Source organism: Hypomesus nipponensis, chromosome 8, assembly GCF_054491055.1.
Source record: "Hypomesus nipponensis isolate SF chromosome 8, ASM5449105v1, whole genome shotgun sequence".
In the NCBI taxonomy this organism is placed as follows: Eukaryota; Metazoa; Chordata; class Actinopteri; order Osmeriformes; family Osmeridae; genus Hypomesus; species Hypomesus nipponensis.
Genome location: NC_140368.1, coordinates 5,476,263 through 5,504,221, shown reverse-complemented (window position 1 = coordinate 5,504,221; position 27,959 = coordinate 5,476,263). Strand labels below are relative to the sequence as shown.

The window sequence follows — 27,959 nt, the reverse complement described above, 5'->3', positions numbered from 1 at the left end:
ATAATTTGATGGATGGATTGGTTTAAATTCACCATCGCTTGCTTGCAACATCATCATTGACTGTACGCACGAGGTCACTGCCTACTCAACTTTTGCAAAAGCGTTAGACTCAACCGCAATACGCCTTGATTGGTCAGAACGGTAGACCCCCAGCGCTCGATTGGATAATATGTGCTTTAGGGAGAAATATTGTTATATTTCCAAGCACACGCAAACTAGCTCCATCTATCGACTACAACACTTTACTTTACGGTGTCGTATACTGTGTGCTGTTCCGCCGAATACCAGGGTATTGCAGGGGGAGCAACCACGACAGCAAGCTAACACACCTCCAAGCTGCACTGGGGTTGAGGTGCAGGACACGGATTTGGACGGGATGAAAGAGCGGTGTGTCACAAGGAGCTTACGGTAGCTAGCTAGCCTACTTGGCTAGTGCTAGCGGTGTTAAGCGGACTCCTCACTGTCAACAGTAAAGACAACTTGGATTTGCCTGTTGCCTGCTTGTCTGCTCAGCTAACATATCTGGACATTACGGGTTTCATACACGGCTTGCATATCGGGATGATCCAGAATCAAGGTAGTTTTTGTTTGACTATTTTATCCCATCTAGCTAACATTAGCTAGGGGTTTGAATGAGGGAACAATCTAAAATATTGTATGTAGTGTCGTTGGAATGTCGGGTGTAGCTTGCGCAGTGACGTGCAAGTTCGCTCCGCACACTCTGGTCAGCCATAAATATCAGAGCAGCTGTGATTGAGTTTTGTGATAATAAAGCTAAAGTGTAGCTGCAGTAGTCTACCCTTAGTAACAATTCCGTTCCAACATCAATAAGGATTTACATTAGCTTATCCCGTTAGCTCAGTTAGCTAACCCAGCCATCCAGTTGGGAGCTTGGCATCCGTTAATAATTCCTTAGGAACCAAATCCAAACGGATGATAGCGCTGATGTCAATGATAAGCTGTTGGCCATTGATATAGCGGTATGTTGTTTGCATACTGCAACGCTGTATCCAGTTATTGCCTCTGTTAGCGATGTATCTATCCTCATCCCCTTTCCACACTTCTACACTTTCCACCCCAGCCAACTTGTCAGTCTACCTATGAACTGGCCAGACTTCCCCCTTTCAAGGTAATATATATCCTTGAGGTGGTGATAGGTCTACAACACTGGACTTCCAACCATTCACCCCTGCATATTGTTTCAGTTGGAGAGAGATGGGAGAGGATGAGAGAGAATGATGTAGATTGGAGAGAGAGAGTTGATCAGAAGAACAGTAAGACATTGAGGGTAAGCAAAAGAGAGGGAGGAAGGAAGGAAGAAAACATAGGAGAGACTAGAGAGGCTGAGAGCAGTGTCGGTCAAAAAGCTCTCTGATGTTACTTTGGTGGCCTTTGAAATATACTGTGTGTGTCCCAGGCCAGCACAATATCATTTACAGTGGTAGCATCATGATCTGTGGCACAGATCACCCCGCTTTTACAGCCAGGGATCAATAGATGTGTCTGTGACGTCAGCACAGTATTATCAATACTTCTCATACAGCCCTCTTCTATCATCTCTATTTAAGTACACAGGACTACTTGAAGGTAGCACATACAGCCAGGGACAGAGGAAGGGCAGGACGCTATGTGAATGCTGGATGTGAGGTCTCAGTCGAAGGTTGACCTGGGTCATGGATTCGCTCATCCAAAGACATTGACAGGTTTGGTTCTGAAAGGAGGCCCAGGTGTTTAGTGTAAGCATGTTCTGATAACCTGATAATAAAGAGATTTCCTATTATATTTAGTCACTCAAGAGAGATAATATCGTTCCTCCAGGTAAACCAGAGGAACAGCACTGCAGAATGGATAACAGTGGGGTGCTGGAGGGGGAGTGGGGTGCTGGAGGGAGTACCTAATAACATTATCTAATAACATGCCATGTTATTAGGTAATGTGCTGTTTGGCAGCCTGCCCCTCCCCTGTTCATCAATTGTTGATGAGGTATTGAGTTCCTCTCGGTGGTGGTGTTGCCAGCCTCCATGCTGGTTAGCACTGCTGCGGGCGAGAGTGTGTGTGTTGTGTAATAGAACGCAAGTGTGTGTGTGTGTCCTGTGAGGGTGGAGTAACGGGAAACATGCTGATCCTCTTACAGACTTTCACGCAGTTAGGGTTTCAGTGTGGTTTTCTGGTCAGTTAAGAGGCTCAGTAATGCAGCGTAGAATGCTGTACATTCAGAGTATAAAGTAGACTCGTGTCAGAGCCGCTAGCTGAGGGACACTGACAGGGTGAAAAGAGGTTGGTTTGTGTACACGGTTACTGTCTCTATCAGCAGGAGTGTGTTCCAGGTGTGTGTGTGTGCGTGTGTGTGTGTGTGGGGGGGTTAATGGGTAACCCTGCTCTCCAGACCTTTGTCCTTTAGGGCAGTCTAGTTTGAAGCTAAAATGTGAATCTTCCAGAACCCGGGGACAGCATTTTGGTAGTGGATGTCTATCTACTGCTTTGTGTGTGTGTGTGTGAGAGAGAGAGAAAGATTATTTGGTGATGTTTTTAAGCAGGTTATAAATAGCTTGATTTTTGGGGGGTTGTTGTTGTTCTCCTCAAAGGAGGAGACTCAGCAGAAGAACTCCCTTGTGTCATATCTCTGTGGCTTTGTGTGTGGTTTTGAAGTACTAGTTCACAAGAAATGCACAGGCTTAACTGTGTTAACTCTCTGCCTCTCTCTCCCTCTCTCTTCTTCCCTCCTCTCCTTATTCCTCTATCCCTCTCTTCCTTCCCTTCCCCCTCTGTCCACCTCCCTCCCTCTCTCCCTCCTGTCCTAGGTGCTTGCTGAGGGTGGTGTTAGGATGACAGGGCCACCATGGGCAGCGTGACTCTGCGCTACTTCTGCTATGGCTGCCTCTTTACCTCCGTCACCTGGTCTGTGCTCCTCTTCCTCTACTTTAACCTGGGCCAGGACCAGGGCCGCCCCCCTCCGCGGGCCGCCCCAGGGCTCCAGAGGCTGGGCCGCCCCACCAAGGCCCCCGCGGGGGCCTGGCTGAGACACAACCAGCCTGGGGGGGGCCTCAAAGGAGCAGATCTGTCCCCTGAGATGGGTGAGTCAACCTGGGGAAGTCTGTTTAGAGTGGAGCCTTAGACTAATGCCCCCCCAAGGACCCTGGAGGGCTAGGTTCCTGTGGTGTTCTTATTTCTGTCCTCTTTGGCCAACGCATGATGTCTCCTGGCCAGGCCCCGCTGGTGGTCTGTGTGTGGTCTCTCTCCAGGTGTGGAGGGGAGGCTTGCTGAGTCAGACTGTGTTGTTGCTTTTCAGGTATGATCTTCAGTGAGCAGGACCAGGAAGTGAGGGATACAGGATACCACAAACACGCCTTTAACGTGCTCATCAGCAACCGTCTGGGATACCACCGGGATCTGCCCGACACCAGGGACCGCAAGTACGCCAGGGGGAGGGGGTGTGCGTGTGTGTGTGTGTGTGTATTTCTGACTGTCACCATGCTTTGTGTGTTTTCTTCTGGCTACAAGAGCAGAGTGTGCTTCGATGAGTGTCACACAGGAATTTTGTATTGATTGGAGTGATTGACTGACAGCAGATATCATGTCATGCTTTCCAGGGGCGATGACTGAGCATTTCAGTCACTTTGGCTGTCTGGAAGCGCACACACACACATGGTACTAGACTAGAGTACCACACATGGTACTAGACTAGAGTACCACACATGGTAGACTATGAGCTGTTAGGACAGATTCCTGTCAGTGATTGGTAAAGTCAGGAGTAGCTCAGACAAGTTGACTCAGCAGCACTGTGAGACATTACATTCCTGTTAACAAGTTAACAACAAATAACAGTTGGTTCCCCACCTCCCTCCATTTTCTTATTTCTTTATCTCCCTCTCTCTTTATCTCTCTGTCTGTCTTTGTCTCTGTCTCTCTCTCAGGTGTAGAGACCGGATCTATCCTCTGGCCCTGCCTGCGGCCAGCATAGTGATCTGCTTCTTCAACGAGGCGTTCTCTGCCCTGCTGAGGACTGTCCACAGTGTGCTGGACCGTACGCCTGCCTACCTGCTTCATGAGATCATCCTGGTGGACGACAACAGTGAACCAGGCAAGCTGCTGAACCAGACTACAAGTAGAAACAAGCTACAATATATCGAGTATACTATATATTTACATTTAGCAGACGCTCTTATCCAGAGCGACTTACAGTAAGTACAGGGACATTCCCTCCGAGGCAAGTAGGGTGAAGTGTCTTGCCCAAGGACACGCCATCATTTTTGCACGGCGGGGAATCGATCCGTCAACCTTCTGATTACTAGTCCGATTCCCTCACCGCTCAGCTATCTGACTCCCTGTATATTTTCACATTAAAGTCTCTCTTTTCATCCTCTCCCTCCTCCCACAGAGGACCTGAAGGAGGATCTGGACCGGTACATCCAGCAGAGTCTGGCCGGGACTCGGGTCCGACTGGTCCGGAACCAGAAGAGGGAGGGTCTGATCAGGGGCAGGATGATAGGAGCCTCCCATGCCACAGGTAGTGCTATACACTACACACTACATCCGCCACACTAAACGCTACTAGTATGTACAAGTATGAACCATCCTCTCTCCCCCTCCCCTTCCTGTCCACCTCCCCAGGGGAGGTGCTGGTCTTCCTGGATAGCCACTGCGAGGTCAATGAGGCGTGGCTCCAGCCACTGCTCGCACCAATCAAACATGACCGCCACACAGTGGTGTGTCCTGTCATAGACATCATCAGTGCCGACACGCTGGCCTACAGCCCCTCCCCCATCGTCCGAGGGGGGTTCAACTGGGGGCTGCACTTCAAGTGGGACCCTGTCCCCCCCTCTGAGCTCAACGGCCCCGATGGGGCCGTGGGGCCAATCAGGTGAGACTCTACCCTGACACAAACACACACACACACCAGAACTGATTGATTAAAACCAGCATTACAGACTGTCCAATAATTGCTCAGTGTGTGCCTGTATTGATCCGTGTAACTCCCTTCCCAGGTCCCCCACCATGGCTGGTGGGCTGTTTGCTATGGACAGGAAGTACTTCAACGAGCTTGGCCAATACGACGGCGGGATGGACATCTGGGGAGGGGAGAACCTGGAGATCTCTTTCAGGGTGAGAGACCACACACTCACACATCTCAGAGACACTCTCTCTTTTCTTTCTTTATCCTTTTTCTCTCTCTCTTCATCACACACGTTCCTGCAGCTCTGATCTGTGAGCCGCCAGGACCCCCAATGTTTATGTGTTGGCTTGTGCACACTGATGCTACGCCTTAGCTAACTCAAACAAGCTTTCCAGCCCTCTGTCACACGCTGGATGAACGAGCTTTTCCACATCCCCTGGCCCTGTCACAATACTCTCATGCTCTCTTCCTTGATTCCTCTCTGCAAAACAAAATCTACCTATGGGTACAAATAAAGGAACCTGAAGATCAGGGTTTCCTCCAAGGAGTGAAGGAAAGGAGGGAAGGAGTAATCCCATGGAAATTGAGCCAGGCGATGGGCCAGAGGCAGGGTTAGATAGGTTGGTACTGTGTAAAGCTGTGTGTAGCTGGCCAGCGGGTGTATATTTACCTGGCTTGAACACTGTTATCCTTCTGACACGCACATTCCTGTCAGGGTTTTAATTTCCCTATCCTCCGACCACATGAGAACCGCAGGTTCTAGAAGTGAAGGTGAGGTCTCTTTCAGACAAGGTTTAAAGTGTGCAGGCTTCTACTGTGTTATTCTTGGGTGTGACCGGCCTCACCCCCACCCCCCCTCTCTCCCTTCCTCTCTCTGCCCCCTCCCCCCACCCCTCCAGATCTGGATGTGTGGGGGCCAGCTCATGATCATCCCCTGCTCCAGGGTGGGACACATCTTCCGTAAGCGTCGCCCCTATGGCTCCCCAGGGGGCCAGGACACCATGGCCCACAATTCCTTGCGGCTGGCGCACGTCTGGATGGACGAGTACAAGGTAACCACAGCGTCCCCGACAGCCAGTCAGGACCATGTCAAAAGAAGGAAGAGTGTTCACTCAGCAGCCAGGCCCCACACCCACCTTACTTCCTGTTAGTGGCTGTCCTTTCCTGTTAGGCCAGGAAGAGGACTCACGTAATTTGAAGAGAGGAAATCATGGAACCTCATCAAACCTAAATCATGAAATGATTCATCTTATTTTTAACTTCATTTGTTTTTATGACATCAATAGCTGAGCTAGCCTGTGATCTCTCCTTCTGCCGCCTAGATGAATGCTTGTTAATCGCCCCTCCCAGCTCAACATCTCTTCCTGTTAACACTACCAACACAGATCGGATTGGACTCGGATTGTGGAGAGACCACCAATCACATTGTTTTGACATCCACACTGCCTGTACACTCACCACCATCCTGCCTGGATCCTCCAATCATGAGCCTCTACTGCTTCCTGTTTCTCGTCCAATCAGGAACAGTATTTCGCCCTACGTCCGGAGCTACGCGAGCGCGCGTACGGTGACATCAGCGAGCGCGTGGCCGTCCGTAAGCGTCTGGGCTGCCAGAGCTTCAGGTGGTACCTGGAGAACATCTACCCAGAGATGCAGCAGGTCTCCGCTCACAACAAGCCCCAGCAGCCGGTCTTCATCAACAAGGGCCTCAGACGCCCCAAGGTCCTGGAGAGGGGACGGGTAAGAGAGCTCCCTCATCCCTCTGAACTACAAACTGTCTCTTGTCTGGGGAACGTTTCCGTTAGCAAGTTTCAATTGGCAAGCACCCCGGAGGCTTTCTTGACCTGAGAGACTGTAGGAGGAGCAAACACACACACACACACAGTGAAGTGTGTAATGAGGTTTGTCTCCCACAGCTGCGTAACCTGCAGGCAGACCGGTGTCTGGTGGCGCAGGGTCGACCCAGCCAGAAGGGCGGCGCTGTGGTGGTACGAGCCTGTGACCCCCACGACCCAGAACAGGTAACACACATACACACACACACACCTGCAGACACAAACATACACACATACCCGCACAAACACACATGCACACACATGCTGGCCGTCACACAAGATTCTCTCACCATCTCACTCACTGGCTCCTCCCCCTCTGCCTCTCCCTCTGCCTCCCCCGCCCCCCAGGAGTGGTCGTATGACGAGGAGCATGAGCTGATCCTGGCGGGGCTGCTGTGTCTGGACATGTCGGAGATCCGCTCCACAGACCCTCCACGCATGATGAAGTGCCACGGCTCAGGGGGGTCTCAGCAGTGGTCCCTGGGGGTGAGTTACACACTCCTCTCCTACACACCTCCTATACACCTCCTATACACCTCCTATAAACCTCCTACACACCTCCTCCACACCTCCTACACACCTCCTACACACCTCCTACACACCTCCTACACACCTCCTACACACCTCCTATACACCTCCTATACACCTCCTATAGACCTCCTATACACCTCCTATACACCTCCTACACACCTCCTACACACCTCCTCCACACCTCCTATACACCTCCTATAAACCTCCTACACACCTCCTAAACTCTCTTCTTCTCCTCTCTTCCAGAAGAATAACCGTCTGTACCAGGTGTCTGTTGGCCAGTGCCTCACCGTGGTCGACTCAGGCAGCCCCAAGGGATACGTTGCCATGGCGATCTGCGACGGCTCCCAGTCCCAGCAGTGGCAGATGGAGGGCTGATGGTGATGATGTCACTCCGCTGCTTGGTCTGTCACACACACACACACACATGGTTCAAGGCTCACCGCTGCCCCTCCCTTCCTTGAGGACAAGAGAGGAACTGCACCCTGGGGAATGCACGAGTATGTCTTTAGTACTTATTCACACACACACAAACACATGCACACTCTCAGGTCTGAAGACTGGTGGGACTACTTCATACGAGGAATAGATATTTCCTAAAAAAAAACTAGGAAAGAAGGATAAACTAAAGTCAAGAGGGATGAAAAATAAGATTGAGTTAATATAAGGAGATTGCTGGTCCATCTAAATTTGAACTCTATTCAGTGTCCTATATTTTAGAGAATATTTTTGCAATGTATGATGCAAGCGTTTTAAAAATTTACAATCATGCTAAATTTGAACATTTAATTTTATCCTATTTGCACAGAGCTCTTATTTGAGACAACTGAGAGGACATATTAATATTCTCAAGTAAATCCAAAAGTGTTTACTAAGAACCAGTTTTAGAACCCTTGTTTTAATGTTTTCTTTTTTATATATAAAAATGTTTTAATTATCTGTCCTTGTTTGCTGATGTCATACCGTGTTAAAATGTGTTATGGTTTGGCATTGAGCAGGCCGTGGACTGAATTTTTTGGTTGAATATTCGATCACTGGAGTTTAGTTTTGTGTTATGTTTTGTTGATATTAAAATACTGGGCAGCTCTTAGTCAGAGGATCACATGACCCCAGGACTAGATCTACTCCACTACAGATCCCATGTTTTTCAACATGGGCATATATCCAGCGTAGTGAAGGGAAATCGTATTGATCGGAACCGTATACATATTAACATGACATTTTCTACAAAGGAGCGCCAATGTTTTCTTTGTAAAGAATTGTCTCAAGTATGCAGTTAAGATTAGTCTCTGTGGCTACAGGAAAGCCCATAATACTAGCAAACTTCCTTCCTGTTCTTTTCCTGCCCTGAATCTACGGCTTGTATTCATAATATCTCATCTTCAATGTTTTATTTTAATTTTGTTTGTATTAGGTATTTCCTGCTTTTCAGATGATGCAACCAAATAAATGTTTTAATTGAAGTAGGAACATGATCCATTGGCTCTTGTTTTAACCATCCTCCTATATCCATGTATTTCCAGTTCAGTCCAGTTTTTGTCTTGGTCACACAGATAACACAATGGATGACAACAGAAATCATTCAAGATGTAAAATATTTTTATTTTATTGTAAATGATTCCTAAATCTGAATCAACAATTTCCAAAAACCCAATATCACTCTGTATAATTCAAAAAGGCTTCATGTTTCAACATTAGGGTAACTACTATACAGGAAAACTGGTGAGCAGGCCTGGATGAGCTGAATGTACAAGAGAAAATACCCAAGAAGATTTTTTTTGATTTTGTTACAACCATTAAGGAAAACTATGTACAATCGATTCTTCTGAAAGTTTAAAAAATACATCATGCCGTGTGTTCGGTATAATACAAGGAGTGTTGGAGCCACCAACAGGGTGTAGAGTTGAGAGTACAGTTCAGTCAACTACTGTGGGCTCACAAACAAACAAAAACTTCATTTCAAAACTAGCAAGCGAAATGCCACCAGTAACAGATTATTGATTACGTAATTGAGTCAAAAGTCAAAAACGTAACACCGTTTTCCCCACAACCCCAGCTACCCAAAGACTCATCAGCAATTTACAGCATTTTTTTTTTTTTTGTTAAAAAAAGAAATGTAAACAAACAAAAAACAACACACAATTTAATTTTCAAAGCATGATTCGAATGTTCTGCAAGGTTTTGAGTGAAAGAAAGGCATTTATTATAAGTGTCTGTGATGTTGATGACAATCAGTAAGATCAGAGCAGGTGTGCACAGGCTTCTGTACAGGTTGTTTTACATACGAGGCTTTAAACTTAAAACTTCACAGTTCATCCTTTTTATACTCATCAGACTATACAACACAAAATTATGTCACGATTGACCAATCAAATCAATCGTCAAGATCGCCACACTGGCGATTCGTTGATTGCCCCTGTTCAATATACAAATGACTGAAAACATTGTTGAGGAAAACAAAAACAAAAGAAGATCGTGAGCATGATTCTTCAAGTGGTCAGAAGATTTAGAGACAACTGAACTACATTCTAAATACAACAAAAATACTCTTTGATTTTTCTTTTTTACACATTCTGTACAGATGTTTACAGCACATAAACTCATACAATGATCTAGAGGCATCCTTCTTAAATACTTCTTTTCTGTGGAGAGAAACACTAAATGAGAGAATATGCCAAACAGGTGAAGTTAAGGTAGCTTTTGGTCAATCATGTTCTCCTCGTCTGACCTATATTTACACACGGTAAAGAAGAAGAACGCTACTCTCCTCAAATTGTTTAGAAAATAGCTTCATTAAGTAATAAATACAAAAAAAAATCGTATCTTACACAAATCAAAACAGAGGGAGAGTAAGAAAAAAGAAAAGAAAAACGACTTATGGAATCAAGTATTTTTCTACTGTATATTTTCTTGTTTTAGTGCAAGTTATTATTCCCTTAGTTTTGCCCTCTAAGGAAGTCCTTACAGTACATTCCTTGTTCAGTGGTGTCAACATGCCTATATAGCTGTATAGATATATATCTGAATAGATCTGTTTTCTGAGGACCGGCCTCTCTATGTAAATAAGGCTGTCGCCAGCACCGGACTCCTCTGGTCTCGTTGGCTGGTGAATGCAAACCCCTCTGCCCTGCCCTCCCCCACCCCTCCTTCCAACTAACCCCCCCACGCCCCCGTAACTCCATACAGAAACGCAACCAACTTCATATCTTCTTTCACACTTTATGGAGATGAACCCAAAACCACTCTGAGTCGTATAATTTCGTGAGAAGGCAGATGGCGATAGTCTGGGGATAAATAGCCTCTGTTTCTTATTTGAAAATGTAGAATCTTCCTTCCCACAACCCCCTCTTCTCTCTAACAGTTCTGCGGTCTGTCTCTTTTCCTGAAACTTTTGTTTGAAACAGCTGAAGTAAAAAAAAAAAGAAAAAAAAAAAGAAAAGGCTTGAGACTGGAGACCAGAGGGCCTGTAATGAACCAAAACAAAGGAATGCAAGAGTGTTTGTTTCCATGTGTGTTGGTGTGTGTATGTATGTGTGTGTGTGTGTGTGTGTGTGTGTGCGTGTGTGTGAGAGAGAGGGTAAATGTGTGAGTGTGAGTCCTTGTTGCCAGTGTGATCTAGTTCATCCACTTGCGGCAGTTAAGGGCTCCACAGTGACAGGGGATCTTGTGCTGATCGTCCTCCAGGTCAAACTTGTAGTCATAGGACAGCTACACAGAGAGAAAGACAGGGAGAAGGAAAAGAAAGAGGTGGGCGAGATTACAGACCTCTGTTTCCTCTGAAGTATTAACTACAGATCCCTACCTCCAAAGTAATAAAGACTACAGATCCCTACCTCCTCTCCTCGCGCAATCCTGCGGCAGGAGCTGATGATAATCTTGAGGTCCTTCTCCAAAGTCACAACCTCAGTGATGCAGTTGGGGTCACAGGAGTGGTTGATGTACCTGAGGAATAGGTAAGGTGGGGTCAGATACACACAGCAACTGACACACACACAGCTGCCGATGTAGATGCCCACACACACACACACACACACACACACACAAGCATCACCACCACCACTGCCTACTCTGCCCAGCAGCACCAAGCAGAGCCAGGCAGACTATAGTAGGAGCCAGTCTGTACCTGGCAGGGCCTCCAGAGATGGTGGCGTCGATGACGTGCTCGTTGTCGATACGGAACATGTACACCCCTCGGTTCTACAGCGCACACACCAGAGAAGAAGAATATGTTAGAATACGAAATGGCATGACTAGAAGAGTGTGTGTGTGTGTGTGTGTGTGTAGATCCTTACCTGTGACTCGTACATCTTCTCCTTGCGTTCGGCCACCTCGTTGCGGATGACTGAGCCGATGTACTCGATCACCATGGTGTTCTTCTCTATGTCTCTGGCAGCATACAGACCCAGTCCCTGAAATGAACACACACACACACAGTCAGTAGAGGGACACAGTAGGGATGTTGGGATATTTTTTGTATGTGCATGTATGTGTGTGGTTGTGTGTGTCTCACCTGGATGCGAGATCTGGCCAGGTAGACGTTGCTCTTCCACTCCATCTTCATCCTCCTGTACTGGTACGACTTGGACTGCTTGCTATGGGACGCTCCGCCCACCCCAATCTCCCCTGGCAACACCAGCAGGCCCGGGGCCACGCCCACCGCGCTGACCACACCCACCGACCCTGCCTGCAGGGACTTGGACGCTCCACTACTGGTGAGGGTGTATGGTCTGCAGGAAGGGGAGGGGCCGAGAAACAAGATAGAATTTAGCACTGATGCAACAGGAAGCAGAGATGAAAAGGTCCGGATATTTTTCTTTGTGTGTGTGTGTGTGTGTGTGTGAGTGACATATTGAGTGTATGTTTGTTGAGCAAGCCTAGATTTGACATATCAGGGTGAAGAAATAGAGAAAGCAGAAGAAGAAGACAGATGGCACGCAGGAAAGAAGCTGAGAAAAAAGAATGGATTGGAGGAGAGAGAGACAGACAGACAGACTGAAGAGAGCGAGCCAGAGAGGGGGGGGGGGGGGGTTACCCAGGTGATGAGACAACACAGACAGTGTTGAAATGCAGCAGAGTCCGTTAGGAAGCGTGCGCGGGGCGGAGCTAGGAGGTTTATATTCATACAGTGTACCTTAGGACCAACCTCTTGGCATGCGAGCTGCTCTTGGCCTCAGAGCGAGCACTGCCACTGGGGTTGAAGGCTAAGGGTACCTCCATCAGGGGGTTACGGCCATACCGGAAGCGATAGTTCTCACACGCGTCCACACCGGGGAGCTGGAGAAGACACACACACACACAGTGTTTGGTCACATTGAAATAAGATTGGTTTCAGACTGTGTGTTTGTACCTACAATGTTACTGATGGTGTGTCTGTGGTGCTATGAATAAATATTCAGGTGTTGGTTAGTGTGTGTGTGTGTGTTCTTACCGACTCTACTATCCTGGTGACAGGAGACACGGTGAGTCCAAACAGGTCCTCTCCCTTCAGGTAGACGGGGAACAGCTTGAGGGTTCCGATCTCAGCCCGTCGCTCAGACACCAGCTCTAGAACCTGGTCCCACACAGCTGGAACCAGACAGGAGAACGCGTTAGAACACAACAGGGCCGGGGGATAGGATCTAGGTCGGGGGGGGGGGGGGGGGCGGGAAGTCAGGGGGTCACGTTTGCACCTTTGGGAGTGGATCCGGAGAGCAGCAGGTTGTCGTGTCCCTTCTCCACCACCTTGATGGTGAAGTGTGGCCGGCCCTCCTTCTCCACCACAGAGCACACGTAGCGGCAGCGCCTGTTGCCATGGCGCATGCTCCAGTAGATGCGGCTGGCCTGGTAGCCCACGGGGAAGATGGCCGAGTCGGAGTGGAACGCGGCGAGCTGCTGGGGGAGGAGCCTCCCCACGGCGCGGAACACCAGGCTGCCCACACGGAAGGTGTGCTGGCGGTTCCCCCGCTGCACGATGCTGGCCACCTGCCGCGCCTCATCGCGCTGGACGTACACGCGCCGGTACACGGCGAAGCAGCGCAGCTCGTGCTCGTAGGAGCCCAGGGGCGGACTGCCCCCGGAGGCCAGGAGGGCCAAGCCGCTGGACTTGTCCCCCGCCCCGCCTCGCGGCCGGTGCAGGTGGCAGAGCATGGTCTTGTCCTTGAAGAAGGTGCAGTGGGCCTTGGTGGCGCAGGTGAAGTGGTAGGCGTTGGTGCAGCGAAGGCGGTGGCAGCCACTGGTGGCGCCCGTCTGCTGGCAGTAGGCGCAGCGCACCGCCAGGCCACGCCTCAACGCCAGCTCCACGTTGATGAGAGCGCCTGCCTGGGTCTCGTACACCTGGAGAGGACAGGATGAACAAACAGGTGTTTTTAAACCAGCATTATTAGGATATGGCCAAAGAGGATGAACAGGAAGCCCCAGGTAGTGGAGAAGCCCTCTGTCTCACCTCGGTGGACCACAGAGCACAGTTCAGGTGGACCCAGAGGTCCAGGTCCAGGTTGAGAAGCCGGGCCGGCCCATCCGTCACCCCGTCACCCTCCTCGTGGCAGAAACAGCACCGCCGATGGTCTCTAGGCAACGGGTCTGGCCTCAGCGTGGCCCCCAGTTTCTTCAGGAGCTCATCCACTTCCTCCTCGGCAGGAAGTGATGCGTTGTGGCAGGGCACCAAGATGCGGATGCTCCACCTCCTCCAGCGGAGCCCCTTCCAGCGCTTGCTCCCAGAACCCGGCGATCGCCACGACGACGATGACTCCTCTTCACCTCCTGAGGTGTGGATCGCTCGTGGCCGCGGCTTGAGCTTGACAGTGACCTTGAGGCCGTCGGGTTTGGCGGTAGCCGTGGCGAGGCGGGGCGTGTCCATGGCCGAGGAGGAGGGGAAGGTGAGGGGCGGGGAGGAGGGAGGGGAGGGTTTGGGGGTGAGCTTGGGGAGGCAGTGGACATCGAGGGTGGAGGTGTTGGCGCTGTACTGGTGCTGGATCCTGGACGGACTCTCCGGAACGTTCTCGTCAGGCTGCAGGAGGGGGGCACTGACCTGTGGGGGGGAGGGGGGGGGGCAGAGGGGAGGGACTTCCTGGTTACAGTTCACACAACAGCGACACTTCCTGGCCTAAAACACATGCCCAGTTATGACTGACTAATGACCATGGTGAAACTTTCACTCCAGACTCACCTTGCTGCCTGTGGGCTTGGTCTGCAGGGCGGCAGCAAACAGGACAGAGCAGTTGTGACTGCAGAACACCAGGCTGGCCTCAGGCCTACCCTGGCTCTCCTGAGACACACACACACACAAAATACACAAACAGACAAAAGATCAGAGGTCTTACAGACAGTTTACATAGAGCAGAAGAGTCTCCTTACTGGTGGTTGTCTAATGCGGAGCTTGTACACTGGTGTTGTCCATACCTGCTTGAGAAGATCTTTGGTGGACTTGCGGACTCCATTTCCCAGCACCACTACCTTGCAGTGGCAACACCATTGAGGCTTGACCCCAGGGCCGGTTCCGCCATGTTGGTTGTAGTCCCCTCTGGCACCTGGAACTACAACACAGACAGCTGTTAATTAAACACTGAGACACTAAGAAGAGGTAACCTTTTGCAACATCCCATAGCTTGGTGTGAACTCACCAGTGATGGTGGGAGCTCCAGGGGGTCCAGGGGGTCTGTGGAGCCTCATGCCCAGCTGTGGAGGTGCGAGGGCTGGGTGACTGGGGTCTAGGGCCTGGGTGGGGGGCACCTTGACTCCAGCCAGCAGGGCCAGGGAGCTCCTCTCTGGGGCACGGCTCACCTCATAGTGGCCTGGAACCCGCACACGGAGCAGGTCTGCTACTGCTGCCATTACGCCTGGAATGTTCTGGAGGGAACAAAAGATGGTGAGAGGGTCAGTTGCAGACTTGCAGGTTGTAGAAGGGTTAGGGGTCAGTAAGAATATCCCTCACCTAATCTCATCCCAACCATATGGATGGTTTTAGGGACTCACTAAGCTTTTTTTTTTCTCTCCAGTCTTTTCTAAATATCGTGTTGGATATTGTTGTGTATATCAGTTGTGGAAAAAGTGCTGTGAGAGACCAGGGAGGCTCCTCCTGTTAAGTGACGAGCATCTAACCTGGGCTGCCAGAGGGTTGATGGTGATCGCTATGGAGACCAAACCAGCGTTGGTGCAGGATGGGAACTGAGATGGCTCCGCCTTGATCTCCTGTTTCACCTCTGTGGCTGGAGGAGGAGGGGCAGAAAGGGGAGAAGGGGCGGAGGAAGAGGGAAGGTTGGGAAGGGGGCCCAGATTTAGACACTTCTAGAAACTTCATTCAGTGGAGCTGAATCACATTCAGGGGAAAAAGAGAAGACCTGAAACTAAACACTACAGACAGCCTAAGTAACAAAACCCTTTCTAGGTTAGGGTCAGGATGCTGACCTTTTCCCCAGGCGCTTGGCATCATGGGTATGACGGGGGAGGCAGGGGGGGAGGGGCGTTCCTGCTTCACCCTGGAGAGGTCGGGATACCGGCTGATCTCCATGCCGACCACGCTCTCCGGCGAGGAGGACGGTACGAAGCTGTCGGGGGAGTCTCTGTCACTGCAGTGATCCTGGCCTCTGCAGTAGGAATGATACAGCTTTGTTAGTATATCAGCTGTAGGAGGATTATTTTTAACAGTGTTGCAACGGAAGCTATTGTTTGAGTTTCTGAGGTTTTGGAGGGGAATTGCATCTTAAAATAATCTTAAAACACCTGACCTCAAGACGAGATGACTATCTAACAAGCCAGAGCAGGTTACCTGAGTTCCTCCTGGTTGTTGTGAGGAGGAGTGGGCAGGGAGGCTGGCACGTCCACAGCCCTGGGGGTCTGGGTCAGGGCCTGGGCCAGGAGGTCTGGGTCTGTCTGGAAGCCTGCCACTGAGGCTCCGGCTGCCTGCTGGCGCAGTAACACCACTCTGGACACTAGGGGGCAACAAAGAGGGAGACATTGACCACACAGAGGGAGACATTGACCACTGCAGTCCAAAACAAAGCTCACTTACCCAGAATTCAGTCCCTATTTGTTGACCGTATGTCAACAGATCATTTTAATGGAAAAAGTTGCACTGCCACCAGTTGTAGTAGGAGCAAGTGTAGAAGTCACATTTACATTTAGTGATTTAGCAGATGCTCTTATCATATCTTAGCAACCATTCTGATTACTAGCATTACTCCCTCACCGCTCAGCCATCTGATTCCCTTCAGTTGCTGAGTGAATCTTACCGTCATGGCTGCCAAGGACGGCAGCCTTTCTGGTGAGCTCCTCCGTGGTGGCGAAGCCGTTGACCATCTTTTGTCGGACAACCGGAGGAGGCGTGGGGGGCAGGGAGGCCGGGGGGGTAGGGGGGTTGCTCAGGTTGTTCTGCTACAAACAGAAAATAGGGCAGGTGAGTAACAGTAACAATGGAGCTTAAGCCGGTGTGTGTGTGTGTGTGTGTGTGTGTGTGTGTGTATGTGTGTATGGATGTGGAGAAAAGTAGTTACACAACACATTTAATTTAGCCTGAAGTTCAGTCCTCCTTGTTCTAGGGGGCGACCGTTCCCATGAACCTTACCTTGTAGATGAGCTGGGAGTAGTAGTCTGAGACTCCGTCCAAGGAAGCGTTACCAAAGGACCCGGTCAGGCGGTTGTCCCCCTGCAGGGAGCCACTGCCATAGGGGGAGAAGAGGGCCAGGTTGACCCCCACCACAGGCTCCATGAGGGGCAGGAGAGAGAGCTGTTGGGCGGAAATAGACTGGTGGTCAGGACAGGGAGAGAAGAGGAGGCCAACTTCAATACTATACGGATATTTTGTGGGACTTGAGTGTTTACTTTGTCTGAATGAAAGAGGTTAGGTAAGAGCTTCTACAGTGAGGTGCTGGTTTGAGCTGGGTCATCTATGTGATTTTTGTGAACAGCATAAAATCACAGGGGCCTTAAATAAGTTGTTTCCAGATAAACCGAGTGGACTTCCCTATCGTCTGGTACCTGTTTAAGAGTCATCATGGTGTCTGAGTTTGAGTAGACCATCTGCTTCTCCTCCTCCTCCTTCTTCCTCTTCTTGTACCGGGATGGTGGTTTGTCTCCTGCCGCCCTGGGGGCTCTCTTGTTCCTCTGCTGTTTCCTCTTCACCCCGAGTTCTGTAGCCGAAGCATCAACAACATCTCCACTTCCTGTCAGGTGACTGTTCAGGGACGTCTGTTAAAAAAGGGTACAACAATCAGAACACTAGCGAGTGTGTGTGTGTTGCTTCATGAGGTGTGTATGAGCGTTAATAGTTCATGGTGTATAGAGCAAGGGTAAGATTGTGTGTGTGTGTGTGTGTAAAGTTTCCCTTCTCACCATGTTCCCACCAGCACACCCAGGTCTGACAGGGGCCTTGCAGTCTTCTATTCCCTCCTCTTCATTGGCTGCCTGGCGTGTGGGCGTGGCCTGGTTGCTACATGATTGTTGCTGTGGTGACATCTTGTCCTTCAGCAGGTGTTTCAGCAGCTCATTCCCAGCATCTCCCTCTTTCGTCGAAGTGTGTAGCGGGGAAGCAAATCCCTCACTTCCCTCCTCCACTTTCACCGTTCCCCCAGCCATGGGTCCATGTTTCAGGGCAGCCCCTCGGCAATCTCCCCCCTCAATCCTCTCCAGCTTGATCTCCCGAGTACCATCACACATTGGGCTTCGACCGCTCTCCAAGCCCAGGTGGGAGCTCCCTCCCTGGGCCATGCCGCTGGCTGACAGCTGCCTCTCCAGTTCTGAAGATGGTGCCAGACCTGGAGGGGTGGACCCTGCCTGCTGGAACATCTCTGACAGGTCAGGGTTTCTCGTCGGGGTGGAGGATGTGTCAGAGACAGCGGGGGTGAGAGGCGCTGTAATGTCAGAGCGAGGTGTCGATGGTGTCCGGACAGACTCTCCTCCGCCACAGAGTTCATCGTCTTTCTTCTTCCTGTTCCTGTTCCTCTTTTTCTTTGGTTTTTCATCAGGGATTATGTCAGAGTAGAGTTGGATGAGGGAAGGGCCAGAGCCAGGGTAGTTTGGCGGCAGGGGCGTGGAGGATGAGTCCACCCCGAATGGATGAGGATGCCGATGGTGTCCATCTCCAGCTTGAGGGGGCATCCCCGGGCCTCCGTATCCAGCAGGACGCACCTGACCTGGGGCAGAGGGAGGACCTTGAGCCTGAGCCATGGCCTGCAGCTGAGGGTTTCTAGGTCTGGCATTGGGTCCCATCTCCAGGGGTAGGAGCCCGTGTCCAGGCATTGCTCTTCTGTCCCCATGCCCCTGGATGAAACCCTGAGCAGGGGGAGGACCTCCAGCAGGGTACCCTGGCTGTAGGGCACCTTGCTGAGGGAACATCTGACCAAGCTGCCCCTGGCCTTGAAGCCCTTGATGTTGGGGAGGCCTCGGGGAGGGTTGGAGAAAGTCTTGGGGAAGGTCAGCATTGTAAAATGGCATCTGGGAGAGTCCATCCCCAGCTGATGTGGCTCCGGGCACAGCAAGAGGTCCAACTCCAGCCCCAGGCCCAGGCCCAAGTGCAGGCCCCATGCCCCGGCCTTGTTGCTCCATGTCTAGACGGTGCTGCAGGGCACGGTGTCTCTCTACTTCCTGCATCAGCTGCACCTTTGTGACAGGTTCAAATTCACTGTTAGAACTGACAGGTAATCAATCATCTTTCACAAGACCTGCTTACAGTCGATCTACAGTGGTTTAATGCGTCTACTGCTCAAAGTGTCTTTTGCCTGTTCCATTTATTTTTACTTTAGTAACGACGAGGTATAAGGAGAGAGATACTCACCCTCTGTCTCTCCTGTTGCTCTCTCAGCCTCTCTCTCCTCTCCCTCTCCTGAAAGCCCTCGCTGAAAGGGTTGTTGTCATCGAACTTCACGTGAGGATTCCCACCAGCAGTGCTAGCTGAACCACCTCCACTACCTCCAGCTGGACCTGCTCCAGCTGTTGAAGCCTGGCTGGCTGGTGTACCCGGCCCACTAGGCACAATCGAAGGTGGAGTCGGAGTCTGGGGTTGAGGTGGGGTTGCCGGGGGTATCTGGAGGGGAATTTGCTGGGGAATTTGCTGGGGAATTTGTTGGGGTATTTGTTGGGGTATTTGTTGGGGCATGATTCCTCTAGGACCGGGTCCTCCCAAGGGTGCCCCTCCAGGATGCCACCCTGGCATGTTGGGCGCATTAGGTATGCGTGCTGGGTTTGTGTTTCCTGGGAGGGGCGGCATCGGCCCCATCATTGGTCCCATGGCGGGCTGGGCCATAGGGGGTGCCCCTGTTGGCATCCCTGACATAGGTGGCATGACTGGCATCATAGGAGTCTGGAGGGCCCTCTGTTGCTGTTGTTGTTGCTGTTGCTTGGCTCTGTAGTCCTCAATCAGCTCCACATGCTCCTTTTGCTGCTTACGAATCTTAGAGGTGAGAGATGTGGAAAGGTTGGTACACAGGAAGATCTATCAGCTTCCACATGCCAACAAAATATGCGGTAATAATCCTTACAGGTTCTGTGTAAGTATGCTGTCCTGGGTATCCATGTACATAAACAAACACCCTTAAAGATATACACACTTCAAAAGCTATAGCCCTCCTTTTCCCCTTCCTCCTCCTCCGCTACTTCTAACTCAACTTCCTGTCTTTCGGCACTCCTCAGACATGGCATAAAAGGTCACAGTTGTTGAGAACAATTAGCACAGACTCAAAATCTACACAGCTAAAGGTCAGCTAAGTCGGTGGTAATTCTCGCTGTCTCCTTCTTGGTAACTGTGGATGTGCTGTGCTAGTGTTACAGGATGTGTTGAAAGCCCATTAGGGCTAAAAAGGTCAGAGTCACCATCAGGTTAACATTATGAAAACACAGATGTCATCTAATTTCCCCCCCCCCATAGTTCCATTATTTGATGGAACTAATACTAAAAGTATTCTTAACACCCATTTCAAATTATGATCAAATGTGAACTGGTCCACGAACATATCCTTCAGCTAACAAGTGTGGTGACTATCTTATGCTATGTCCTTTTTCACCAGACTATTCTTTCCAGGCCATCTGTCTACATTTACATTAACATTTAGTCATTTAGCAGACGCTCTTATAGAGCGACTTACAGTAAGTACAGGGACAATTTCCCCGAGGCAAGTAGGACACAACGTCATGTGCACCGGCCGGGAATCGCACTGGCAACCTTCAGATTACTAGCCCAATGCTCTACCCGCTCAGCCACCTGACTCCATCAGTCTACCTGTTCAAGTTGTTTCTGCACGACACCCTGTTGCTCGGTCACATGTCGGAGCTGCTCGGCATCCTCCTCAGGGAATGGGCGCCCTGACTTCTTGGCCGTGCGCTGCTTGGCAGACAGAGCCTTCTTGGACTTCCTGTGGGCTCCGATCTGCTCCTCCAGGAACTTCTGCTGCATCTGGAGGAGCTGCTGGGTCTCCTGCAGCCACTCCTCATACTGACGTCGTTGGGCCTCGTCTGGGGTGGGGTGGAGTAGAGTAGAGTAGGAGAAGAGTAGAGTAAAGTAGGTAGGAGTTGGGTAGAGTAGAGTTGGGTAGAGAAGTAGAGTAGAGTTGAGTAGAGTAGGGTAGAGTAGAGTAGGAGTAGAGTAGGTAGGAGTTGGGTAGAGTAGGGTAGGGTAATTAATTACAATGACCAGACAAAAAGGATGGAAAAGGGAAAGTTGACATGTTGACTTCAGACAAAAACATAAGAAACAGAACAATTTATGACATTCTAAATATAGCTTTGAATTTGAGCTTGGGGATGATACTCACTAACAAATCCTGGGCCAAAATTTGGTAGGTTTGGTCTGGCCATCTGTGGAGTCAACTTTCCATCCTACAGAGACAGATGGGAGACAAATATCATGCATCAGATAATTCTTCATAAGCCGTTTACCAATTCAACCACACACACGCATACACACAAGGGTGTTGGCTACCTACCTGTCCAAGCACCTGAGGAGGTAAGGGGGGAGCCTCTGGTGCAGGGGGTCCAGGAACCTGCTGGAACCTGTAGTGAAAGCAGAGAGGCTATGTGAATGATCTATATTTGTCTGTGAACACAATCATCAAATTAGGTAATGAGGCTAGGAGAGAAGGGGAGGAAACCATTTTTTACGACTGAGAACCGCCCGTGGTGTTATGGAACTGTACCTGTTGATGACCATCGGGTTCATTCCCATAGTGCTTTGGGCCATGACTTTGTTGATGCCCTTGAGGGCTACCATCTTTGCTTTCATGATCGGGTCTGTGATGGTATCAAAGTCAACTGCAAAAACACAACACACAAACAACAACAACAAATGTCAGTAACTCTCCATGTACACTTCCATCCTTTGATGTGACCTTTAATATATATATATATATATATATATATATATATATATATATATATATATATATATATATATATATATATATATATATATATATATATATATATATATCATAAGGAGCTACCTAATCATCCCAACTGAACTGCCATTTCTAAATTATCAATGAACCGCCGTTGGCGTCAGCATCCCTAAAGAGTGGCTTTGTCAAGAAAAATTAAGATGAACATTATCTTCCTCAAATTGCATGGCGTGTCTTCCCTTAGAGAAAGTCCTTTTCAAGCCTCATGTATTTTTTAAGAGCCATAAACCTCAAAATTAGATAGCGAGTGTTGAGTCAGTATAAGACATTATGAAAGAACATGTATCTATTAGAAAAATTATATAAAAGGGAAACATCCAGGAGAAAATAACCCGGTAATGAAAGGGAGAAATTTGTGTAGTTTCTTTTGTTGTTTTTGTTTCTTCCATTATGCATTAAAATTGGTTAAAATTAAAATGTGCATGCAGGTTTGTGTAGTACATATCAATGCCTGGAACATTTTTCAAAAGCCATCATCCTTAAAGTCATTGTTTCAAACAAATTACTATGTGCTCATAAAATACCTATGCCTCCTATGGCTTCATCCTCTACCCCTCACCCATAGGAGCTTGTTTCTTACCTATTTGCTCCTCACCTATGTTGGGGAAGAAAGTGTCATTGGATCTCTGGCGAATCATGGCCTGCATCTGCCTCTGCTGCTGTTGTTCTTGCCTCTCTTGGTCCAAGAGGTCCTGCAAGAGGAGAGGCTGCTCCTCCAGAAGCAGTGGCCTGTTGGCGTCCTGGCTGGGTTGTCCGGGTTGGGGTGGGCCCTGCTGGGAGGGCCCCTGGGGAAACAAGGACTGCTGTTGGGGATGGGGACCCAGGAGGGCCTGCGGGGCCAGACCTTGGATGTTGAGGGGATGGGTCTGGGGAGCTTGAAGAGGGAGACCAGGGAGTTGCTGTTGTCCCTGTGGTGGAATACCATGGTGCTGTGGGGCGGGTTGGCGACCGCCCATCACAGGCATGTTCAGATCCCCCATTGGTCCAGCAGGTGCCACAAAACCTCGAATCTGCTGGTTACCTCCAGGAAATATATTAGAGTGTCCACCGGGAGGACCACTCAAGGAAGGGTTGACCCTGTGGGGCCCATGGTTCTGGTTTATATGGCTTGGTAGCATGGTCTGCAGCCCCCCAACTTGGTCTCCCTGGTGAGGGGAGCCAGTGGAACCCATACCAGTTTCTTCCAACTTCTCCTTGATTAGGAGACCGGAGAGGACTGGTGAAGATCCAGAGAGGGGGGCTGAGCTGACCTGGCCAGGCTGATGAGAGGAGATATCATGTGGTAGCAAAGGACCCTCTCGCTCCTCTAACTTGATGTTTTCTTTAGTATGTAGCATCCCTGGGACCTCCTTGGCTACGTTTGCCTCCTGTTTGACCTGACCAGCGGATGCTGATGTGTCAGACCTCCCCTGGTGTCTGGAGGTGCTTCCTCCATCTCCTCCTCCCCCGGTACTCCTCTTCTCAGCTAGTGCCCTCTGAAGGTCAGAGGATGGCGTGTCATCCATAGGGTCTCCTAGATCCAGTTCTTCATTGAACATATCCTTCTTGTCCTCCAAATTCAGTTCGGGGTCAGTGTAGGCGATAAGGTCAAACTTCCCCGACATCAGGAAGTCATCTAGGTGAAGGTCGTTAGGGCCAAGGTCTAAGTCCTCTTTACCGTCCTCAGGGTCAAGATTCAAGTTGAGGTCGACCAGATCCTTCACCTCAACATCTTCAAGGTCCTTCACGGCAGAGTCGTCCGCATCGAGATGTTCCTCGATCCCATCTCCTCCTGGTAGCGAAGTCTCCTCCGTCTGACCGGTTCCAGATCCAGACAAGGTTGCGACCCCAGGTTGTGAGGTGTTGAGGGATTCCGTAGTCACCGGGTGGCTGTGTGACCTAGAAATCTGAGGATGGTGGTGATGATGCTGCTGCTGCCCTGTGTTCATTGATTGCTGAGTCTGTTGGCTCAGACTCTCCATGTTCGCAGACATCTGGAGGTGACCAACAACTGCTTGCTGGGAAGGCTGACCCAACATAGGGTGCATCATCCTGGCCCCATGTCCGTCCAGACTCCCCATACCCACCTGCCCAGGTCTCTGTCCCTGGGCAGGGTCCAGGAGGTTGCCTGGGTGCCTCTGGCCCTGCATGGTAGTGTCCATCATGTTGGGTTGGCCTGGGTGTCCAAACGGCATCCTCATCCGGTTCTCTGCAGCTCTATGCCGGAGCTCAATGAAGGGCTGGCCCATGATGTTGTGCTGCTGGACTGGTAGCCCTCGAGGAGGGTAGGGCTGAGGGAGACCCATCTGGGGGTTGGTGCCATTGGGCCCAAGGGGTCTGTTAAAGTCGACCGACATGGACCTCCGCATCTGAGGGGGCAAGTTTTCAGGAATGGGTCCACCTCCTGGAGGCATCTGGTGGGGTGGTCGCAGGAACTGCTGGTCTTGATGGCCTCCTGGAGCCCCTGGGGGAAACCCAAACCTGGGGAAACAATACATAACATTACACAAACGAAGGAGATGGGAGGAGATTAATCACCATAAAAATTTAAATAACAATAGATCTCCCAACTCCACCCCTTACCTCATGCCCTGTGGTCTCATGACCATGTTGCCCATGGTGGCCATACCGGCTACATCCCTGGAGAACTGTTGCCTGGGAAACGGGCCCTCATTAATGAAAGGCCTCTGTTGATCCGAAAGGAAGGTTCCTGGAAATCTCACACCACCCCCAGGCGGGTGAGGGGGCCCAACTCCAGCCCTCATGGTCCCTGGATACGGGGGAGGTGGGCGGCCAAATAGGTCTGCCTGTTGCTGAGGGGCCGTGGGGTCGTCCAGGGGCCAGTGTTGGGGTGTGGCCAGGCTGGGGGTGGAGGAAGCGGAAGTGGCAGCGTTGACTTCCTGTAGACCTTTTTCCTGGCGGATGGCGCTCTTCTGTTGCTGCTGCCGCAAGATCAGCTGGCGAAGACGCTGACGCTGCGGGAGGAGCTGCAGGTTTAGCATGCTGTCCTATGTAGGAGCACTATTTAGCCATTACATTACATTTTGTTCATTTCATCAACAAATACTGCGTATAGAAAGCACAGCAGAAAATCAAGGATCAGTAGTGCATAGTTCTAAAAGTATTTTGGTGGTCAAAGAACTGTCCATATTTCCTAGCCACAGCACAAAGTAACTACATCTTCCCAAAAAGCCTTGCTAGGATTAAAGGATTCTCCAACCATTATCCAAATACATTATTCAATATGTTGATTGAGTTGTTACATTAAGTTCTACAGACAACAAACCCCCAGTTTGGTGTTCAATACCACCAAGTTACCTTTATAAAATAGATATGACATACAATAAATAAATATGCATCATATCTACCTGTCTCAGCTTCTCCTCTGTGTCTCCCAGCTGGGGCTGCATGATGTTCTGGGTCTCTATTGAGATACCTGCTGACTGGGCAATTTCACTCACAGATCTCTCCACGTTTTGGGGACAGGGTGTCATTGGACCTTGTTCAAAGGGGTCGTGACCCGCCATTTGATTGGCTTGTGGCAGGGAGAATCCGTCCTCCACTATGCCAGGGTGCTGTGGTGTGTGAGCAGGACCTGGGGCCTGAAGCCTACCTGGTGAACGATGTGAGTAAGGGTCTCCAGGGTGCTGGGTCATAGGTGACAGCCTTGACCCCGGTGGGGTAAAGGACTCTGGGACAGAACCTGGGCGAGGGGTCCCTGGGGCTTGGGCATAGGGCTCCGATAGTCCCGGTCTGGGTGTGCCTGGGGCCTGGGAGTAAGGGTCTAGAACGTTCCTCTGACTACCAGGTGAGCGTGGGTACCGATCTCCCGATCTGGGGGTTCCAGGCATGGAGGCGTACGGGTCCATAGCGGCATGAGACGGAGACTGCCTGCGATTGGCCGTCTGCTGGAGCTGCTGGTTGAACTGATCCAGTCGGAGGCTGGCTGGGGTCTGGAGGTAGGAGGGGTCTGAGTGGGGTCTTGGGGTGCCCGGGGGCTGGGCGTAACTCTCTGAAGAGGGTCTGGGGGTGCCTGGCTGATGGGAGTAGGGGTCTGCAGAAGGTCGCGGTGTTCCTGGCTGTTGAGGGAAAGGGTCAGGCATGTTCTGGGTGTAATCTGGCCTGGGGGTGCCCGGGGCCTGGCCGTACGGGTTCCTGAGGGGGGAGGCCATGCCTTGCATGCCCTGGGAGAACTGTCCATCCTGGGGCTGCCGCATCCCCCGTGCCTCTTTACCCATTCCCTCCCCGGGGCTCGTCCGCTGGGAGTAAGGGTCAACCTGGTGCCCCTGGTGAGCTTGAGGGAAGCCCTCCATGGGCCTAGGGGTCAAAGGGGGTCGTTCGTATGGGTCAGCCAGTCCTCGCCTCATCCCAGCGGGCATGGAGCTGTAAGGGTCCTGAGGAGCCTGGTGATGGAGAGGCATGGGAGCCTTGAAGACGGGCACAGACCCAGCCTCGTTGCTGCCTGGGACAGGGGTGAGAAGCGGACGTGCATACGGATCTGAGAGAACCATCCTGTTGTGGGCCATTCTTTGATAAGCCTCGGGTCCATGGCCCCCAAGTCTCCCTAACTGGTCAGGGCTTGCGGGGCTCATTATCGGCCTCCCCTGCTGGTCAGCTCCAGTCCTTGGAGGTCCCTGAGGCTTCATGAAGGGCTCAGAAGGCCTTGGGGTATCTGGGGGTTTTGAGTAAGGATCAGAGACTCCAGGTGTGGGCGAGCCGAAAGACTCATGGACTGGTGATGGCCTACCCCTGTCTTGTCGAGGGGTGGTGGAGCCCCCTGCTGGGGGTCTAGGGGTGCCAACCATCTTGGCGTAGGGGTCCCAGGGAGAGGAGGGCCTGGAGGTGGAAGAACCTGGGGAGAACATCTGGGGGGACTGAGGCTGGCCCTGGGGTGAGGCCTGGGCCTGGAGTTGAAGTTGGGCCTGTTGAGGCTGTTGTTGGTAGGAGGGGTCGTGGAGGTGGGTCCTGTTGGAGCCAGCGGATGGGGGTGGAGCTTGGGGTCTAAGGAACACGTCATCAGGCGAACCTGTGCTACAGCCTGTATGGAGGGCGGGCCTAGTGAACCCATCCTTGGATGCGATTGGTTGTAGCGGGGATGCATTTCCTCCACTGGATTGGGGAGTCAAGGGGCTCCGATCACCACTGCTGTCGGCAGAGTCTCCTCCAGATTGGCCAATCAGCATCTGTTGTTGTTGTTGTTGTTGTCTCTGCTGCTGTTGCTCGCTCTTAACCTGCTCCAGCTTCTGAGTGGCTTCAATTTTGGCTTGTTGCTTGCTCTTCTGTCTCATTTGCTACCATGGAAACAAGAGACAAAACAAAGGAGGGGCAGGATGGGGGAGGGGTGGGGTGAAGGGGATAGTGTGAAGAGGAGCAGTTCAGTACACAAAACCCTTTAGAAGCGGTTCAATTAGTAAATTTTTATGATGATATGGCGCTAGGAATGCTCTCTGTCCCTTTCTCACCAACAAACAAAACTGCAATGCTATACATAATGTCAATAATGAGAGTGATGCCTGGCTAGCGTATGTGGTTGTTAAGCCATGCGGGGTGGGGGGGCAGTGTGAGGGTGTAACAGTAATGTCATAATACACTAATATGATGATGAAACTAATCTACTGGAGTTACAGGGGTGGACACATACAAGTTAGCACTTATCCAGCTCATCTCCCTACGACTCCTCTCAACACGCCCTATACTTACACCTTTAAAAGCTTGTCTTTAAAATATATATATATATAAAATAGGGTAAATATATAATAATATATATATATATAAATTGGTTCTTGGCAGATGAGTGCCTGAACGGTGACTTGGTTTTGAGAGCTCTTACCAGAGACACTTTGCCACCTCCGGTAGCTATTGTTGATTGGTTGGAATGTCCAAATAGGACGTCTTTATTGGTTGATTTTATGGCTTTGCTTTTTGGGACCAGTTTTTCCTGCCGCGCCTTATCGGGTCCCCACATCTGATTTAACTCTCCCTTTTCAATGCAAATTCACAATTAGTAAAACTGTACGGTCAGAGAATCATTACCAAGCCAAACGGTAAAAAATAAATAAATAAGGTTAAAAAATAAACGAGACTCACTCAACCATGCACATTAAGAAACAGATGTTTGTTACGGTGTTGGCTTTTTCTTTTCTTTTCTTTTTTTCTTTTTTTTTTATATATATATTTTTTTAATTTATGACCCCCAGGTTAGGTTTTAATCCCACCACCAGTCTCCCCCTGTCTACCCCGCTGACATGACATGCGCTAGCTAGGATTATAATGGTGGGGTGAGGTCAATGCCAGTAAATACACACAGAAATGCATCTACATTATTAAATGGTCCACATATCAGGGCTCTTCAACCAACAA

The 27,959-nt window shown here is 50.4% G+C and overlaps 2 protein-coding genes across 12 annotated transcripts in view; one reads left to right on the top strand and one right to left on the bottom strand.

The window, feature by feature from the left end:
* Window positions 1-154: 154 nt before the first annotated feature.
* On the top strand, window positions 155-8,730 carry galnt11 (UDP-N-acetyl-alpha-D-galactosamine:polypeptide N-acetylgalactosaminyltransferase 11 (GalNAc-T11)). The gene is made up of 12 exons (XM_084703445.1): window positions 155-577; window positions 2,802-3,074; window positions 3,290-3,413; window positions 3,915-4,081; window positions 4,379-4,507; window positions 4,612-4,861; window positions 4,986-5,103; window positions 5,794-5,946; window positions 6,416-6,634; window positions 6,811-6,915; window positions 7,078-7,215; window positions 7,507-8,730. Exons 2-12 carry the CDS (start codon window positions 2,840-2,842, stop codon window positions 7,636-7,638), a joined length of 1,770 nt encoding a protein of 589 aa, XP_084559571.1. The 5' UTR covers window positions 155-577; window positions 2,802-2,839; the 3' UTR covers window positions 7,639-8,730.
* Window positions 8,731-8,841: 111 nt separating this feature from the next.
* Window positions 8,842-27,959, bottom strand: part of LOC146274870 (histone-lysine N-methyltransferase 2C-like) — a 36,237-nt gene continuing 17,119 nt past the window's right edge. For 4 of the 11 annotated variants that reach the window (XM_084703441.1, XM_084703437.1, XM_084703440.1 and 1 more), the window contains 28 exons: window positions 27,430-27,579; window positions 24,968-26,890; window positions 24,183-24,574; window positions 22,201-24,080; window positions 21,360-21,474; window positions 21,150-21,216; window positions 20,979-21,042; window positions 20,447-20,679; window positions 19,007-19,621; window positions 17,566-18,831; window positions 17,212-17,421; window positions 16,799-16,960; window positions 16,467-16,608; window positions 16,004-16,166; window positions 15,643-15,821; window positions 15,337-15,443; window positions 14,859-15,084; window positions 14,638-14,771; window positions 14,405-14,503; window positions 13,682-14,266; window positions 12,930-13,572; window positions 12,689-12,825; window positions 12,392-12,534; window positions 11,771-11,987; window positions 11,553-11,669; window positions 11,384-11,457; window positions 11,094-11,202; window positions 8,842-10,968 (listed from right to left, as the gene is read on the bottom strand). In XM_084703441.1, coding sequence (XP_084559567.1) covers window positions 10,876-10,968; window positions 11,094-11,202; window positions 11,384-11,457; window positions 11,553-11,669; window positions 11,771-11,987; window positions 12,392-12,534; window positions 12,689-12,825; window positions 12,930-13,572; window positions 13,682-14,266; window positions 14,405-14,503; window positions 14,638-14,771; window positions 14,859-15,084; window positions 15,337-15,443; window positions 15,643-15,821; window positions 16,004-16,166; window positions 16,467-16,608; window positions 16,799-16,960; window positions 17,212-17,421; window positions 17,566-18,831; window positions 19,007-19,621; window positions 20,447-20,679; window positions 20,979-21,042; window positions 21,150-21,216; window positions 21,360-21,474; window positions 22,201-24,080; window positions 24,183-24,574; window positions 24,968-26,890; window positions 27,430-27,579 — 10,245 coding nt within the window. In that variant the 3' untranslated portion in view covers window positions 8,842-10,875. The remainder of the gene's footprint in view (window positions 10,969-11,093; window positions 11,203-11,383; window positions 11,458-11,552; window positions 11,670-11,770; window positions 11,988-12,391; window positions 12,535-12,688; window positions 12,826-12,929; window positions 13,573-13,681; window positions 14,267-14,404; window positions 14,504-14,637; window positions 14,772-14,858; window positions 15,085-15,336; window positions 15,444-15,642; window positions 15,822-16,003; window positions 16,167-16,466; window positions 16,609-16,798; window positions 16,961-17,211; window positions 17,422-17,565; window positions 18,832-19,006; window positions 19,622-20,446; window positions 20,680-20,978; window positions 21,043-21,149; window positions 21,217-21,359; window positions 21,475-22,200; window positions 24,081-24,182; window positions 24,575-24,967; window positions 26,891-27,429; window positions 27,580-27,959) is intronic. The other 7 variants (XM_084703435.1, XM_084703434.1, XM_084703436.1 and 4 more) reach the window with 7 other exon arrangements.

Bases quoted from the DNA above. Each gene is read 5' to 3' on its own strand.
- galnt11 (XM_084703445.1), top strand. From the start codon at position 2,840: ATGGGCAGCGTGACTCTGCGCTACTTCTGCTATGGCTGCCTCTTTACC. The intron at 3,414-3,914 runs GTACGCCAGGGG...TCTCTCTCTCAG, and splicing joins CCCGACACCAGGGACCGCAA to GTGTAGAGACCGGATCTATC. The intron at 5,947-6,415 runs GTAACCACAGCG...TCGTCCAATCAG, and splicing joins TCTGGATGGACGAGTACAAG to GAACAGTATTTCGCCCTACG.